At 43.4% G+C, this 15,274-nt stretch overlaps 1 protein-coding gene across 1 annotated transcript; it reads left to right on the top strand.

Moving 5' to 3' along the window:
- The first annotated feature begins 13,093 nt into the window (after nucleotides 1–13,093).
- On the top strand, nucleotides 13,094–13,249 carry LOC137773923 (large ribosomal subunit protein eL39-like). The gene has a single exon (XM_068559011.1). The coding sequence runs from the start codon at nucleotides 13,094–13,096 to the stop codon at nucleotides 13,247–13,249; it is 156 nt and encodes a 51-aa protein (XP_068415112.1).
- The last annotated feature ends 2,025 nt before the right edge of the window (nucleotides 13,250–15,274 follow it).

Raw genomic sequence — 15,274 nt, 5'->3', positions numbered from 1 at the left:
ACCACATGATTAGAGGGTTGGGGCTTTGAGCCAGCCCAATCTCTGGAGAGAGGAGAGGAGACGGAGATTGAGTTCAATCATGGAGCCATTGATTTAATCAATCTAGCCTATGCAATGACACTCCCATTAAACACCCTGGACTGAAGCTCAGTGGAGCTTCCTGGTTGGTGAAAACATTGATACGCTGGAGGGGTGATGCACCCTGATTCTACAAGGAGAAGGCACAGAAGCACTGTGTCAGGGACCCTCTCAGACCTTGCCCAGTGCATTTGTCTATTTGGCTGTTCCTGATCTGCATCCTTTATGATAAAAATGGAACAGCAAGTATAGTGGTTTCTTGAGTTCTGTGAGTCATTCTGGTGAATATCAAACCTACGGGGATTGTGGGAACTCCTACATTTGTAGCTCTGTGTTCAAAAGTGCAGGTGGGGCTTCCCTGGTGGCGCAGTGGTTGAGAGTCTGCCTGCCAATGCAGGAAACATGGGTTTGAGCCCTGGTCCAGGAGGATTCCACATACCGCGGAGCAACTAGGCCCTGTGCGCCACAACTACTGAGCCTGCGCTCTAGAGCACACGAGCCCCAACTACTGAGTCCGTGTGCTGCAACTACTGAAGCCCACACGCCTAGAGCCCATGCTCTGCAACAAAAGAAACCACCGCAATGAGAAGCCCGTGCACCGCAACAAAGAGTAGCCCCCGCTTGCCTCAACTAGAGAAAGCCTGCACGCAGCAACAAAGACCCAATGCAGCCAAAAATAAATAATAAATAAATAAATTTATTTTTAAAAAAGTGGTCCACATCAAAAAAACTTTTTAAAAAAGTCAGAAAGAAAGGAAAATAAAAGGAGAGAATCCACAAGAGGAGAGCAAGACGAGAAAGAAAAAGAATAATTATGCTGTTGATGATATCAAAATAGTGTAGCATTTTACAGAACATTTACGGAACGTTTACATTCAGTAACTTGGAAGAGACAGGCTGGCTCCCAGCTTCTTCCTAAACCTCTTCTCAGCCACAAGATCCCTTCCTGTCACAAGCCTGAAGCCAGCCTGACACATAAAAAATGATAAATGTTCATCAAAAATGAGTGTGAAGCTCTCATTCCCAGCCCTCCCCACACTTGCCCAGAGGCTCTGCTGCAATCTTTCCAGCCTTGATCTTAGAGCAAAGGGAGGTTGGAAGGTAGGGAACCCCAGAATTGCACCCCCTGCTCCTGGTCTCTTTTCAGCCTTCCCTAGCATGTCTTTTACTTTATTTTATTTTGTTTTTCATTTTTTAAAAATTATTTATTTATTTATTATTTGGTTGCATTGGGTCTTTTTCTTTTTTTTAATTTATTTTTACTTGTTTATTTTTGGCTGTGTTGGGTCTTCGTTTCTGTGTGAGGGCTTTCTCTAGTTGCGGCAAGCGGGGGCCACTCTTCATCGCGGTGCGTGGGCCTCTCACTGTTGCGGCCTCTCTTGTTGCAGAGCACAGGCTCCAGACGCGCAGGCTCAGTAGTTGTGGCTCATGGACCCAGTTGCTCTGCAGCATGTGGGATCTTCCCAGACCAGGGCTCGAACCCTTGTCCCCTGCATTAGCAGGCAGATTCTCAACCACTGTGCCACCAGGGGAGCCCTGCCTTGGGTCTTAGTTGCAGCATGGGGGCTCCTTAGTTGCAGCTCACTGGCTCCTTAGTTGCGGCATGCGAACTCTTAGTTGCGGCATGCAAACTCTTAGTTGTGGCATGCAAACTCTTAGTTGTGGCATGCATGTGGATCTAGTTCCCTGACCAGGGATCGAACCCGGGCCCCCTGCATTGGGAGCGTGGAGTCTTAACCACTGTGCCACCAGGGAAGTCCCTTATTTTATTATTTTTATTTTTATTGAAGTATAGTTGATGTACATTCCCTAGGATGTCTAGATTGCTGCTGATTGCTTGCCACATATTTCAGAATTTAAATTACAAATATACCCAGATAAAGCTTTATTCTCCAGATAAAATTCTGTAGCTTGCTTCATGAGCTTTCATTGTTTGCTTTTGTTTTAAACTTTAAGGGGCAGGGCCAGCAAATGAGGTTATAATCTGTTCATTTATGAACTATAACCTGTTCATTTCAGGTTATAGTTTATGGCTCTGTTCAGGTTATACTTCCTCTCATTCACCATGCTGTGTCCTGGGAAAGTTTAGTCCTCTTAAAGTGTGTTACAGAATCAAAAAGGTTGGGAAACACTGAATCAGCAAAGAGGAATTATGTGTGTAAGGAAACTGGGAAGGCTGATGGCCACTTAGTGGACTTTAAGAGGATTCACAACTATTCTTAACACTCTCCCCGCACAACCACCAGCAAATAACCCCCACAGAAACCCACGCAGGTTACAGAACAATGCAGGTATGATTTATTTTTCAAATATATAAGTATTACATGTGTGTGCATATGCCCTATACACACACACACACACACACACACACACACATATAGACTCAGAGAAATAGTAGGAAAGCTTATATACCAGAATAATAGCATTTACCTCTAGGTGGTAAGATGAAGATTTCTCTTTTTTTGGCTATTTATTTCTCTGTATGGTCTAATTTTTTATAATTACATTTAATAAAAATTAATGAAAATTCTTTTTACTGAAGAGCCAAAATAACTTGGGTTTAAAACTTTCATTTTAAATTGGTCCATAATTACTTTCCAATACTCATCAGTTGATTATCTAATTTCTCCTAGTCTGGGGATATGTCACATGACAACTGAAGTTTGTGAGTTAGCTGAGAGCGTGTAATTCTATTTCCCTGGCACCGCCCGCTCCCCCACCGAATACCTTTCTCCAGTGCAGCAGCAGCTCCCCCGACAGCACACACAATAATTTTCACCCTGTGGTTTTCTCTGGAATTTACCGGATTTATAAAATGTAATTGTAGCATTTAGATTTTTTTTTTTTTTGGCCGCACCGTGTGGCATGAGGGTTGTGCCCTGACCAGGGATCAAACCCGCACCCCCTGCAGTGGAAGCGTGAGTCTTAACCACTGGACCACCAGGGAATTTCCCTATTGTACCATTTATTTATTTATTTATTATAAATTTATTTTATTTATTTATTTATTTTTGCCTGCGTTGGGTCTTCATTGCTGCGCGCGGGCTTTCTCTGTTGCAGCGAACAGGGGCTACTCTTCCTCGCGGCAGGTGGACTTTATCACTGCAGTGGCTTCTCCTGTTGCGGAGCACGGGCTCTAGGCACGCAGGCTTCAGTAGTTGTGGCACACGGGCTCAGTAGTTGTGGCGCACGGGCTTAGTTGCTCCGTGGCATGTGGGATCTTCCCAGCCCAGGGATCAAACCTGTGTCCCCTGCATTGGCAGGCGGATGCTTAACCACTGTGCCACCAGGGAAGCCCTATTGTAGCATTTAAAGTAAGTGGAAACTGGGGTACAGAGAGGTTAAGTAAGTTGCCCGAGGTCACACAGCTTGTAAGGGATGGAGATGGGATTCAAACCTCAAGTCTGGCTCTGAAGCCTGGTGATAACTTGAGTGGAAAGCAGCAATGCTCAGAAATTTTAGCCATTTGGAAAGACTGCCTTTGCCGTCTCTGGGTGTGTGTGTTTTTTTTCAGCTCCCCACGTTCCTCCGGGAACCCTAAGGAACAAAGTGTCACGTGAACAGTGGTCCTTCCTCACTGTGCCCGGCCCCCTGAGTCAGCTCAGTTCCTGAGGCTCCTTTTCTGATTTCAGCTCCACCCTCTTCCCCCCTCGGTGGCGCCTGAACTTCCATGCCTGCCTCAGTGTATTACCTTATTTGGTTCTCGGGCCCACAAAGAAGTCTGGAAAAGGATCCAAGCCAGAATAAAAGTATTGCTTGTGCAGCTAAGGGGTGAGAAATCTTTATTTTAGTGACCCTGGCTTGTGCTCTGAAAGTCACAAATACAGGGAAGCAAGTTTAGTCTCAAAAACAACTACAAAAAGCAACTGAAGAGGGCAGAGTGGAGGTGCCAATGTCATAATTTCTAATGTGTGATTATTATTATTATTTTTTTTGGCCACACTGCACAGCTTGTGGGATCTTAGTTCCCTGACCAGGGATTGAACTTGGGCCACAGCAGTGGAAGCACTGAGTCCTAACCACTGAACCGCCAGGAAATTCCCCATTTAATGTGTGCTTAATTCTGTGATTAGAAAGAGATTTGTCTTTATTCAGCTCCTTCATGGCTGTCTTTCTTTCTTTCCTCTTTCCTGAGTTTCTAGAGTTTATACACCAATGCAAGGAAACTCAAGCCCAGAAAGTATAAAAAATTTTAGGTAGCTGGTACCATAGTTATCATAATTTAGCATATGCTTATATGTTGCATGAATAACATTTTAAACCCGGTTCAGAGAGTATCTCTCTCTCTCTCTCTCTCTCTCATCTAATTTTTGAAACTCTCTGAGGTAGATGTTCTTATTATATCCATTTTATGTTTTCTTTTTTTTTCTTGGCTGCACCGCATGGCTTGAGGGATCTTAGTTCCCTGACCAGGGAATGAATCCGGGCCAAGGCAGTGAAAGCATTGAGTCCTAACCACTGGACTGCCAGGGAATTATTATCTCCATTTTATAGGTGAAAAAACTGAGTCACAAGAATTTAAGTCACTTGCCCAAGGTCCCAGAGTTCAGAATTACCAAGCCAGGCTTGCCCCTGCAGTCAGGATACTAATCATAGGCCCGTTCTACTTCTGAGGCACCCCAGGGATCTGGAGGCCTTTATCTTACTTGACCTATTATATTTCAGCCTGTTAAGCCCTTACTCTTGCATTTCTGTCTCCTCCCAGTTTTGCAAGTTCCCAGCTCTCTGGTTCCTCCTTCTCAGTGCCCTTCAGAGTGCTTCTTTCTCCACTGCCTACTAATGTAGGGAGCCCTTAGAATTCCTTCCTGGTCTCTTCCTGGCTCCCTGTATGTGTCTGTCCATGAGGAACCTCCTCTACTTTCCGGACTTAAGTTTTTTGCTTTATCTTTGGTGGGGTGATTATTCCTTCATGCCTGAACCATACATCCAATACACATGCTTCTTTCTTTTATCCCCAATGTACTTCAGACCTCCAATTCACTATCTTTCCATCCTGTGCCCCACATCTGACTCTCACTGCTTCCCGGCCACTGTTGATTGACCGTGAGTCGCACAGCCTTCATTCCGGCCTGGCCTACCGCCTAGTCAGCTTGTCTTTCCTTTCCAGAAACAAGCTGTGTACCTCTGCATTCAGCCTCCTTTGCCTGGTATGCCCTAGTTTGGGTTTTTCAAACTTTTGATCCCAAGAGTAAGAAATACATGTGACCTTACAACCCAGTACCCATGAGTGCGTGACCCCAAGGGTAGGCAGCATCTAGGCTGTCTCAACAGTGGTTGACAACACCATGTTCATGTTCAAGTTAGAGTATAGGTGCCAGGTCACACCAGTGAGAATTCCAATCCATTTTGTGTCCACACCCAGGGCAGTTATTCAAAATATTTAACCATAGTTCAGCCTGGACCCTAGCTAATCAAAACAGTCATGGGAGGGTGATGAGAGGAGAGACTGGGTGCCAGGGCGGGAGGAAGACAGGCACTGGGGTATGGGTGGGGAGTTCTCAGAGCAGCAGCTATTTACGGAAGAACACAGATGTATTTGAACATTTTAGCAACTGCTACCTCTGTTCCAGAGCCTTCCAGCTGAACGTCAATCACTCCATCTACCCCTTAGCTTCTGTGTCCCTTACTGACTCCACCATCTAAACCCACTTTCAGATTCCTGGCTTTTCTGCCACTTGCTACTTTCTGCCCCATCCTTGCTCGGAAAAGAGCCCAGGAGGTCAGCCCTAATTAATTCTAATTTCTGAAAGAAAAGCAGCCTGCTCAGACAGAAGTCAGTGAAGGGTCTTTCCTGGCAAAGGAAAGTATTCCAGGCCTGTTGCGCCACAGTGTTCAACTTCCGCCTCACGCCAGCAGGTGCTGGGAAGGGCAGCACAACAGCCTGTGAGACACTCAGGGTAATGACCCTGCTGTCAGGGAAGGAGTTAATGGCGGGGAGATGAGATGTTTCTCAGTAAATCTGAGCACGTTACTAGGAAGCAGGCGCCCAGTACAGGCATACTGTGAAGAGTCTTCAAAGTACCTTGGCAACCAAGACTTTTATTTTAGAAACAAACTCTTATCAGGATTTTTGATTGTTGGCTGAGATTGAGACCTTAAGCAATTTCCTTAAGCCCTTTTGAGTCTCATAGTCATATCTTTCATATTGCAAAACGGGAAAACAAGAATGACCTACTTGAATCAAAAAGGTATGTAAGGATTAAAATAACTCTTTGTTTTGAAAACTGGCAATTAAAGGGAAGGAATTAAACATTTAACCTCCTTTCTAATGGGCACTGTATTTAGGGTAACTACGTAATCTCAGTTTATGAGAGAAAGGTCTATTTTACTGATGAATGCCAGCTAATCAATGTAGAAATAATAAATCAGCATTTTGCAAGCTCTAATGAATTTGATTCAAGCAAATATTGTCAACTGCTGTTAAAATCATTAGGTAATCCCCCCGTTAGAATGGTTAAAATTAAAAAGTCTGTCCACACTAAATGTTGGTGAGGATATGAAGTAGTTGGAACTCTCATACAATGCTGGTGGGAATGTAAAATGTACAACCACTTTGGAAAACAGTTTAGCGATTTCTTTAAAAGTTAAACAGGGACTTCCCTGGTGGCGCAGTGGTTAAGAATCGGCCTGCCAATGCAGGGGGACAAGGGTTCGAGCGCTGGTCCGGGAAGATCCCACATGCCACAGAGCAACTAAGCCCGTGCACCACAACTACCAAGCCTGCAAGCCACAACTACTGAGCCCACGCATCGCAACTACTGAAGCCCGTGCTCTCGATAACCCATGCTCCGCAACAAGAGAAGCCACCGCAACGAGAGGCCTGCACACCACAACAAAGAGTGGCCCCTGCTTGCCGCACCTAGAGAAAGCCCGCACACAGCAAGGAAGACCCAAAGCAGCCAAAAAATAAATTAATTAATTTAAAGAAAAAAAAATTAAACATATACCCACCATATGACTCAGCCATTTCACTCCAGGATAGTTACCTAAGAGAAGTGAAAGCATATGTCCATACAAAGACTTATACATGAATGTTCACAGCAGCTTTCTTTGTAGTAGACCAAAAAGGCTCTTTGAAGAGATTAAGGGTGTGACTCACAGATCCCATCAGCCATCTCAACAAAAGAAAAAAATAGAGATGAAATTATCCAGGAAAGGTAAGAGGAAGAGCCTCGTGTCTACTGGAGTGAATTCCCATGACATGCACAGGAGGCCTACAAGACTCTTGAGAATTTTATACCAGCAGAAACATTGACAGCTTGAACTGAAAGTGACAAAAAGAAGATAAAATGAAAGAAGTTGTACCCCCAAAATTCTACAGACAGGAAGCAGGCTGATAAAACTACTTACCTGTAAACGTGTACCTTTCATGAAAAAGGAAGGATGGCTCAGAGGATGGAGCTTCAAATCCAGATGACAGAACTGAGAGGCATAGAGAATTATTCCCAGGCCTTGAAGCCTTGTATACTTCTTTTTTTTTTTTTTAATTAATTTATTTTATTTATTTACTTTTTTTGGCTGTGTTGGGTCTTCATTGCCGTGCACGGGCTTTCTCTAATTGCAGCAAGCAGGGGCTACTCTTCGTTGTGGTGTGCGGGCTTCTCATTGTGGTGGCTTCTCTTGTTGCAGAGCACAGGCTCTAGGTACGCGGGCTTCAGTAGTTGCAGCATGCGGGCTCAGTGGTTGTGGCTCGTGGGCTCTAGAGCACAGGCTCAGTAGTTGTGGTGCATGGGCTTAGTTGCTCCGCGGCATGTGGGATCTTCCCGGACCAGGGCTTGAACCCATGTCCCCTGCATTGGCAGGCGGATTCTCAACCACTGCGCCACCAGGGAAGCCTGCCTCGTATACTTCTAATTGCTTTGCCTGTATTCACTCAGGTTTTCAAAACTTTTGGGTGGTGACTCACCGTAAGAAATACATTTTACAAAGCAATGCAGCACACTCATACATACACAATGGAAACCAAAGATTTCAGAAAATAATTACCTACCCTGACTGTGTGTAATGCATTCTGATATCTTCTGTTAGATTGTATTCTGATTCTATTTCATTTTTTTAAAAAATGCAGTTAACCCATTAAGTTGATTTCCTGACCCACTGATGAGTCTTGACCTGCAGTTTGAAAAACCCTTTTAATTCGTTTAATATATGTACAAACAGACACACACAAACTCCTATGAGGTAGAAACTGTTATTGTACCCATTTTTCAGAAGAGGAAATTCTGGCACAGAGAGGTTAAATAACTTGCCTAAGCACACACAGGTACGGATAAAGTGGGAGAACCAGGATTCTAACCCAGGGAACCAGCTTCAAAGACAGTCCTTTGAACTACTCTCTTACAGGGCCTCTCTCATCCCACCTGCCACATGGTGGTAAGTGAGTATCTGCTGATAGATGTCTCTGATTCTCCGAAGGAGTGATTCAAGTGGTATTTGAACAGAGTGCTCTATTAAGATTATTGGAGTGTCCAAGGTTACAGCAGATTTAGGGAGCAGAAGTTATATTTTCTGACTCATATTTTACAATGAACAATAGTTCTGTGTGAAGAGCATAGACTTCCAAGTCAGGTAATTCTGGGTTCACATACTGGCTCCACACCAGGGACAGATCCAGACTTTGTGGGAACTGAAGCTTTATGCAATTTTGAAAGCTCTTCTTAAGGAGAAGAATAGAGGAACTCATGTATTCAGAATTAAGCGCCGGGCCTTGAAAGGGGCCCATGTAAGAGAGGGCCCTGTGGCTTAAGCTTCCTTAGCTTTCTGCTTATTTGCCTCTGTCTGCCCTTTATTAGCTCTTTATTTCTTTTCTTTTTAAAAAAATTTTTTAAAATTTATTTACTTTTTGGCTGCATTGGGTCTTCGTTGCTGTGCGCGGGCTTTCTCTAGTTGCGGTAAGCAGGGGCTACTCTTCATTGTGGTGTGGTGGCTTCTCTTGTTGCGGAGCATGGGCTCTAGGCGTGCGGGCTTCAGTAGTTGTGGCTCGTGGGCTCTAGAGCACAGGCTCAGTAGTTGTGACGCACGGGCTTAGTTGCTCTGTGGCACGTGGGATCTTCCCGGACCAGGGCTCGAACCTGTGTCCCCTGCACTGGCAGGCAGATTCTTAATCACTGTGCCACCAGGGAAGTCCCTAGTCCTTTCTTTCTGACACTCCGTTTTCTAATCTCTGAAATAGGTGTAGCAATTCCTATTTCTCATGGATGCCAGACAATCAGCTGAAAGAACCTAGCTGAAGAGCCTAGTACAATGTTCACTAATTAGGTACTCAATAAGTAATTGTTAATAGCAATAATAATAATTAAAAAATAGAATACTTCAATTATAAACCAGTTTTTAAGCAAGGTTTTGAAATAAAAACACGATATGGAGAAAAAGTATTTTGTCAGTTCATTTACACCTCAGCTCTGCAACTCAGCTCTCCCTGGAGTCCAATTATTTTGGTTTCTCCAAAGCTCTCTCTCCAAAGAGAAGTATAAGTGAGAATAAGAAAGCAGAGCATTCAAAAACAAAGGCAGATATAGAGAGAGTATCATGGGAGAAAGTCAGCTGCAGGGGCCCCCAAAGGCCAGATTTCCACTGTGTGGATGTCAATAAGAAGAAAAAATATTTAACTGTTTAAGATCTTTCTCAATAAACCAAAAAGGGGCAGAATTCAAGGTGCATTTTGGCATTGAGAGAGGAGGCAGCTGGACAAACTCCATCCTGGTAGAGTCAAGTTTTAGTCACCTGTATTCAGACATTTTATGCATGTTGTTCTGCTGTGTCCTGAGGGATTATCAAAAAGCAAGAGGCCTCTGGAGTCGGCTTCCTGACCCTTGGAGAACCAACAGTATTTGCAGAAACGCATGAGGTCACTTTGCCTTCCACTTACATCTTATATTTTCCTCTCAGAGTTTGAGATTCTAAAAGAAGGAGGTATGTTAATATAGAGTGACATGAAAATATAACGGGAGTCTTTCTCAAACCTGTGGCTTCTCTTGGTTATCTGTGGGTTTTTTGTTTCGGGTGACTGTTGTGTCATTTAGGTAAAAAATAATAAGTGGGGATGTGTGGGAAGAGAAGGGTCAAAAGATGGTAGGAAGTAATTAGATTAATTCGATAATTAAGGGGAGATACGTGGGTGATTATTAAGTTTCTTGCTAGCTACATTTAGGCATAAGCACATGTTTTATTTTTCTTAATATTTACAAATGACTCATACCCTTTGCAATTCAGCAATCACAAACTCTTCCCATTTTTCCCCAGAAATTCCTTTGTGTAAAGCTGAAGATGAAACAGCCCTTCTTTTTCTATTCACTGGCAAAACGATTTTTTTCCTTCTGCCATATCTATTTATCTACTAAGGGCATCAGGCACTTCTGGATTCATCTATTGCCTCCAAACCCCTATTTCCCTCTATTCTGATCCGCAGTACTATGTCAGGAGGCTACTTTGGAATATTAACTGGTGGCTTTTGTCCACAGGATTTTCTTTTCTCCATGGCCTTTACCTCCATTCAGTGAACTAAATTTTTGTTGTCTCAACTCAGGGAAGGGTGGACCCAGCTGAAAGAGGAGTCTTTTTCTGGCTTTGGGAAGCAGAAAGGACTCATGTACAGAGACAACACTGAAGGTTTGCAAGGGTCTACTGGACCTCTAGATGAGATCAATGTTCCCAGACTAGAGGAGAGTGTGGCTGGGGAGCTTGTGCATTCCACACAAGGCCCGGTGCTGTGCCCCCATAACTGGACCAGGCCTTCTGGGGTGGAGTTAGGAACCAGGATGAGAGGAGTGCCCTGATAACTGTTTTTGTGTCTTCAGTGGTTGCTAGGCAAAATTTCATACAAAGAGGCTGTGTGGCCACTATCAGGCCACCCTCAGAGACTGCTGCTTTAATCATTCCTAATGATCACTTTGGACAAAGTCTGGAAAAACATAGGGAAAAAAATGTAAATATGTGAGGAGGATGAAGGGAAGCATTCAGATCCCTTTAAACTAGCATTCATGAGGACTGTGACCTCTCGGTACATTTCAGCTTGGCCAGCATAACAGGTGATATTCAGGAGCAGAAAGCCACTTTCCCCCATGTCCTGTCACCACCAGTGTCCCTGGAAATTAGATATGACTCAGAGGAAAATCTGGGGGTGTAGAGTGACCCTACACATCTAATTGTAATCTATGATAATTGCTAGTCAGGCAAAGCACAGGAAGCCATGTGGACTGGTCTGTGCAGAGAGGGAAGGGCACCCTGAGCTGAGACCCAAAGGGTGAGATAGAGATAACTAGGTGTTTGTGAAGGTAGAAAGAAAATACAGTCCCTGAGCTGGCAATTACCCAGTGAGCCACCCAGAACCACTTATGAAATAGTGTCGTGAGGAAAAGAGCAAGGAAAGGAGAAGAAGGGATTGCTCAATAGCAGCAGATGCTGCAGAAAAGTCAAAGCAACATGAGGACCGTTGGATTAAAGAATACGGAAGACATTGTGTTGACTTTGTCAAGAATAGTTTCAGCAGATTGTGGGAAGAAAAAAAAATTGCAGGAGGCTGAGATGTGGGAGGTGTAGAAATAAAAGATGGTAGAAATAAACAGACAAATTTTCATGAAATTTGGCTGTGAAGGGAATGGTAAAGGGCAGTAGTAGGAGCTGGATAGGGAGTCAAAGGAAGAGGCTTTTAGGTTGGGGAACCTTTGAACATGTGTAAACATTGATAGGAAGCAGCAAGTAGAGAGCAGGTAAAGAAAAGAGGATGGAGAGGGGGGACTCTCATTAGCAAAAGACCCCTGGGGAACTAGGAAGTGACACGAGCCAAAGCTCAGGTAGGAAATTGGCCTAAATAGGAGGAGAAAAGGCTGGAGAAATCATAGATTTGGTGGCAGAGGTGAGGGAGCTGTCTAATGGCCTCTGTGAAGCGGGAGGAGATAGGATCTGCTAATTGGGGTGGGTCAGTGGATGGGACGGGTTAGTAAAATCAAAGAATTGAAAAAGATAGAAGAGATCTGAAATAGCTAGCAGAGTCGGTACAAATTCCAGACGTGCCAGCAAAACCTTACATCCCAGTACCTTTATTTCTGTTTTGAGCTCTCATTCCTCTAGGTGGCAGAGGCTTCATATCAGTCAGTTCAGGAAGAGATGACAGGGAGGCAGTTGGATTCATGGGTCTGGAGCTCAGAGAGGGATATGGGCTGAAAACATCCATCTGGGGTTCATCAGAACACAGTGTTTGTCTCTGGAGTCCCAGGAGTCATTGACATGCCTCAGCGAGAAAGAAGAGGACAAACTGCCAAACTTGGGGGAAAGGCCCAGTAGAGGAAGAAGAATCAGCAAGGGAAACTCAGAAGGTAGGAAGAAAAGCAGGAGAATGTCATGTCACAGAACTAAGAGAAGTGAGTATTTGAATTGAAATAAGAGGTCAACTAGGATTAGGATTATAAAATATTCATGGATGTCATGTCTTCTTTCTTTGAGTTGGGGCACAAAAAAAAAATAGAGGATATAATCATAATACCTACTATTTATTGAGTATATAGTGCCGGATTATGTCATTCAACCAACCAATCAATCGTATATTAACTGAGTGAGTATGACTGTAGAGAAGTTTTCTTGTTATGAGGGCAGAGCTGGGGACTGCCCGGGCTAAGAGCTGCTAGTGGTCACCAGAGCCTCAGAGAATGAGGCAGGTGTCAAAATCTCGGTGCTTAAATAAAAATGCTACATTAGTTTGTTCAGCTTCAGTAATGAGGAGCAGGTGGAGAGAGAGAGAAAAAGGAGCTTATTGTAAAAATTAGGAGAGGGAAAAACTTATTCTAAAAATTAGGAAGATTAAGCTTTGAGGGGAGTTCCCTGGCAGTCCAGTGGTTAGGACTCTGTGCTTCCACTGCAGTGGGGCCTGGGTTCAATTCCTGGTCAGGGAACTAAGATCCTGCAAGCCAAGTGGCACAGCCAAAAGAAAAAGAGAGAGAGAGAGATAAAGCTTTGAGGATCTTGAAGCAGTCTGAAATTCAACTTTAAGATTTAGGAGGTAAGGACGCTGTTCTTCACCATGTCTTCTCACAAGACTTTCAGGATCAAGCAGTTCCTGGCTAAGAAACAAAAGCAGAATCGTCCCATTCCCCAGTGGATTCGGATGAAAACTGGTAATAAAATCAGATATAACTCCAAGAGGAGACGTTGGAGAAGAATCAAGCTGGCTCTATAAGGAATCGTACATGAGATGGCACACATATGTATTCTGTATCAAGTCACTTGCTTCTTACCATATCACTCTGAAAACATCACTATCTGGATAGCTGGATCTGTTTTATTGGGAAAATGATTTTTCTCTTTGTTTCTATGTTTCTGCACTAGTAGGTTGGCTCAGAAATAAATATGTGAGACCTTTGGTTGGAAAAAAAAAAAAGATTTAGGAGGTGAAAACTGTGAGCTTCTGTTTGGCACAAGTTCGTCCTTAGGCACTGATGCCTGCTCTGTTTGCACAGAAATGGAAGCACCCTGAGAGAATCTCGTTCCTATAATAGAGTGCAACTGAAAACAGGACTTTAGGGATTAAATCAGATTATCCATGGAAAAATGGAGTTCACTGTTAAAAAAGAATGACCCCTTTCATCATCATCATTATTATTATTATTATATTATTATTACAGGATCTTAGTTCCTCCACCAGGGGTTGAACCCGGGCCCCGGCAATGAAAGTGCCAAGTCCTAACCACTGGACCGCCAGGAAATTCCCTAACGACCCCTTTTAGATTAATTTATTTTGGTATATCCATCACTGAAAATTATACAACCCTTAAAAAAAGAATGAGGCAGTTCTACTTGTCCCGATGTGCAAGGATTTCCAAGATATCATTTTCAGTGAAAAGTACAAAGTGCAAAGCCATGCGTTTAGAGTGCTCTTCTCAGAAAAGGATCTATACGGATATGTCTGCATATACAAAGAATACGGAAGAAAACAAGAAACTGGTGACAAAGGTGGCCCATGGGGAGGAGAGCTCAGTGACCTGGGATCAAGGCAGAGAGTTCGCATTGTACACTCTTTCGAATGTTGTACCAAGTATTATTTATCTAATAAATAAATATATGTAAATACATAAAAGATGCCTTTGGTGAATCATTATGCAAGTTTTGTTTGTAATACAAACAGTCATTCCCTAATTTGCTTTGGAAATGTTGACATTTGTACTGGATTTTCTTAAAGCATGAAATACCAGAGTCTGCAAGCCACACCCTGAGTGCTCTAAATTTGAGGTTACCAACAAAACCAGCCATACAAGTGTGACTTTCCAAAAGGCCAAACATTGTCAAGTGTCAATGCTCAGAAGCATTCCCAGTGTCTGAAAATGTCAGAGAGATGGGACCCTGGAGAGAGTTGATACAATCCTCTTCTTTCTTTCTTTCTTTTTTTTAAAGGATTATATACCATGACCAAGTGGGATTTTTTTTTTTTTAATACATTTACTTATTTATTTTTGGCTGCGTTGGGTCTTTGTTGCTGTGCACGGGCTTTCTCTAGTTACAGTGTGTGGGCTTCTCATTGCGGTGGCTTTTCTTGTTGTAGATCGCGGGCTCTAGGTGCGTGGGCTTCAGTAATTGTGGCACATGGGCTCAGTAGTTGTGGCTCACGGGCTCTAGAGCGCAGGCTCAGTAGTTGTGGCGCACGGGCTTAGTTGCTCCGAGGCCTGTAGGATCTTCCCGGACCAGGGTTCCGACCCATGTCCCCTGCATTGGCAGGAGAATTCTTAACCACTGTGCCACCAGGGAAGCCCCAATCCTCTTTTTTCTAAATGAGGAGACTAAGGCTAAAGGGGAAGAGTTGTGCCTAACAAAGAGATAATGCCATTTTGTGTAAATAAGGGAGAAAAAAAAAGTCTCTCTATCCATATCTGCATGAAGATATGAAGAAAGGATACACAAAACACTAATACCAATGGCTAATATATGGAGAGGGAAGGTGAGAAATGGGAGGGTGGGAGACAGGGATAGGTATGAGATTTTTCACTTTGAACCTTTTATAATCCTTGAACTATTTTTTTGAACAATACAAACCTATTTAAAAGAGAGATGGACCATTGACATCTACATGACTTACAATTCAGTTTTCAAGGAAGACACTATGAGGCTATGGGCTCAGAAATAAATTAAGAATCTGGTGTTGAAACCACAGGTCAAATCCTGCTGCTTCAAATGCCCATGACAGTCGGAGTTATTTTGTCATATTGAGATT

Source organism: Eschrichtius robustus, chromosome 12 (assembly GCF_028021215.1).
Source record: "Eschrichtius robustus isolate mEscRob2 chromosome 12, mEscRob2.pri, whole genome shotgun sequence".
NCBI lineage: Eukaryota > Metazoa > Chordata > Mammalia > Artiodactyla > Eschrichtiidae > Eschrichtius > Eschrichtius robustus.
The sequence above is the reverse complement of the archived record's forward strand: the minus strand, read 5'-3'. Positions and strand labels throughout refer to the sequence as shown.

Excerpts from the sequence above, each read along its gene's own strand:
- LOC137773923 (XM_068559011.1), top strand. The coding sequence starts at position 13,094 with ATGTCTTCTCACAAGACTTTCAGGATCAAGCAGTTCCTGGCTAAGAAA.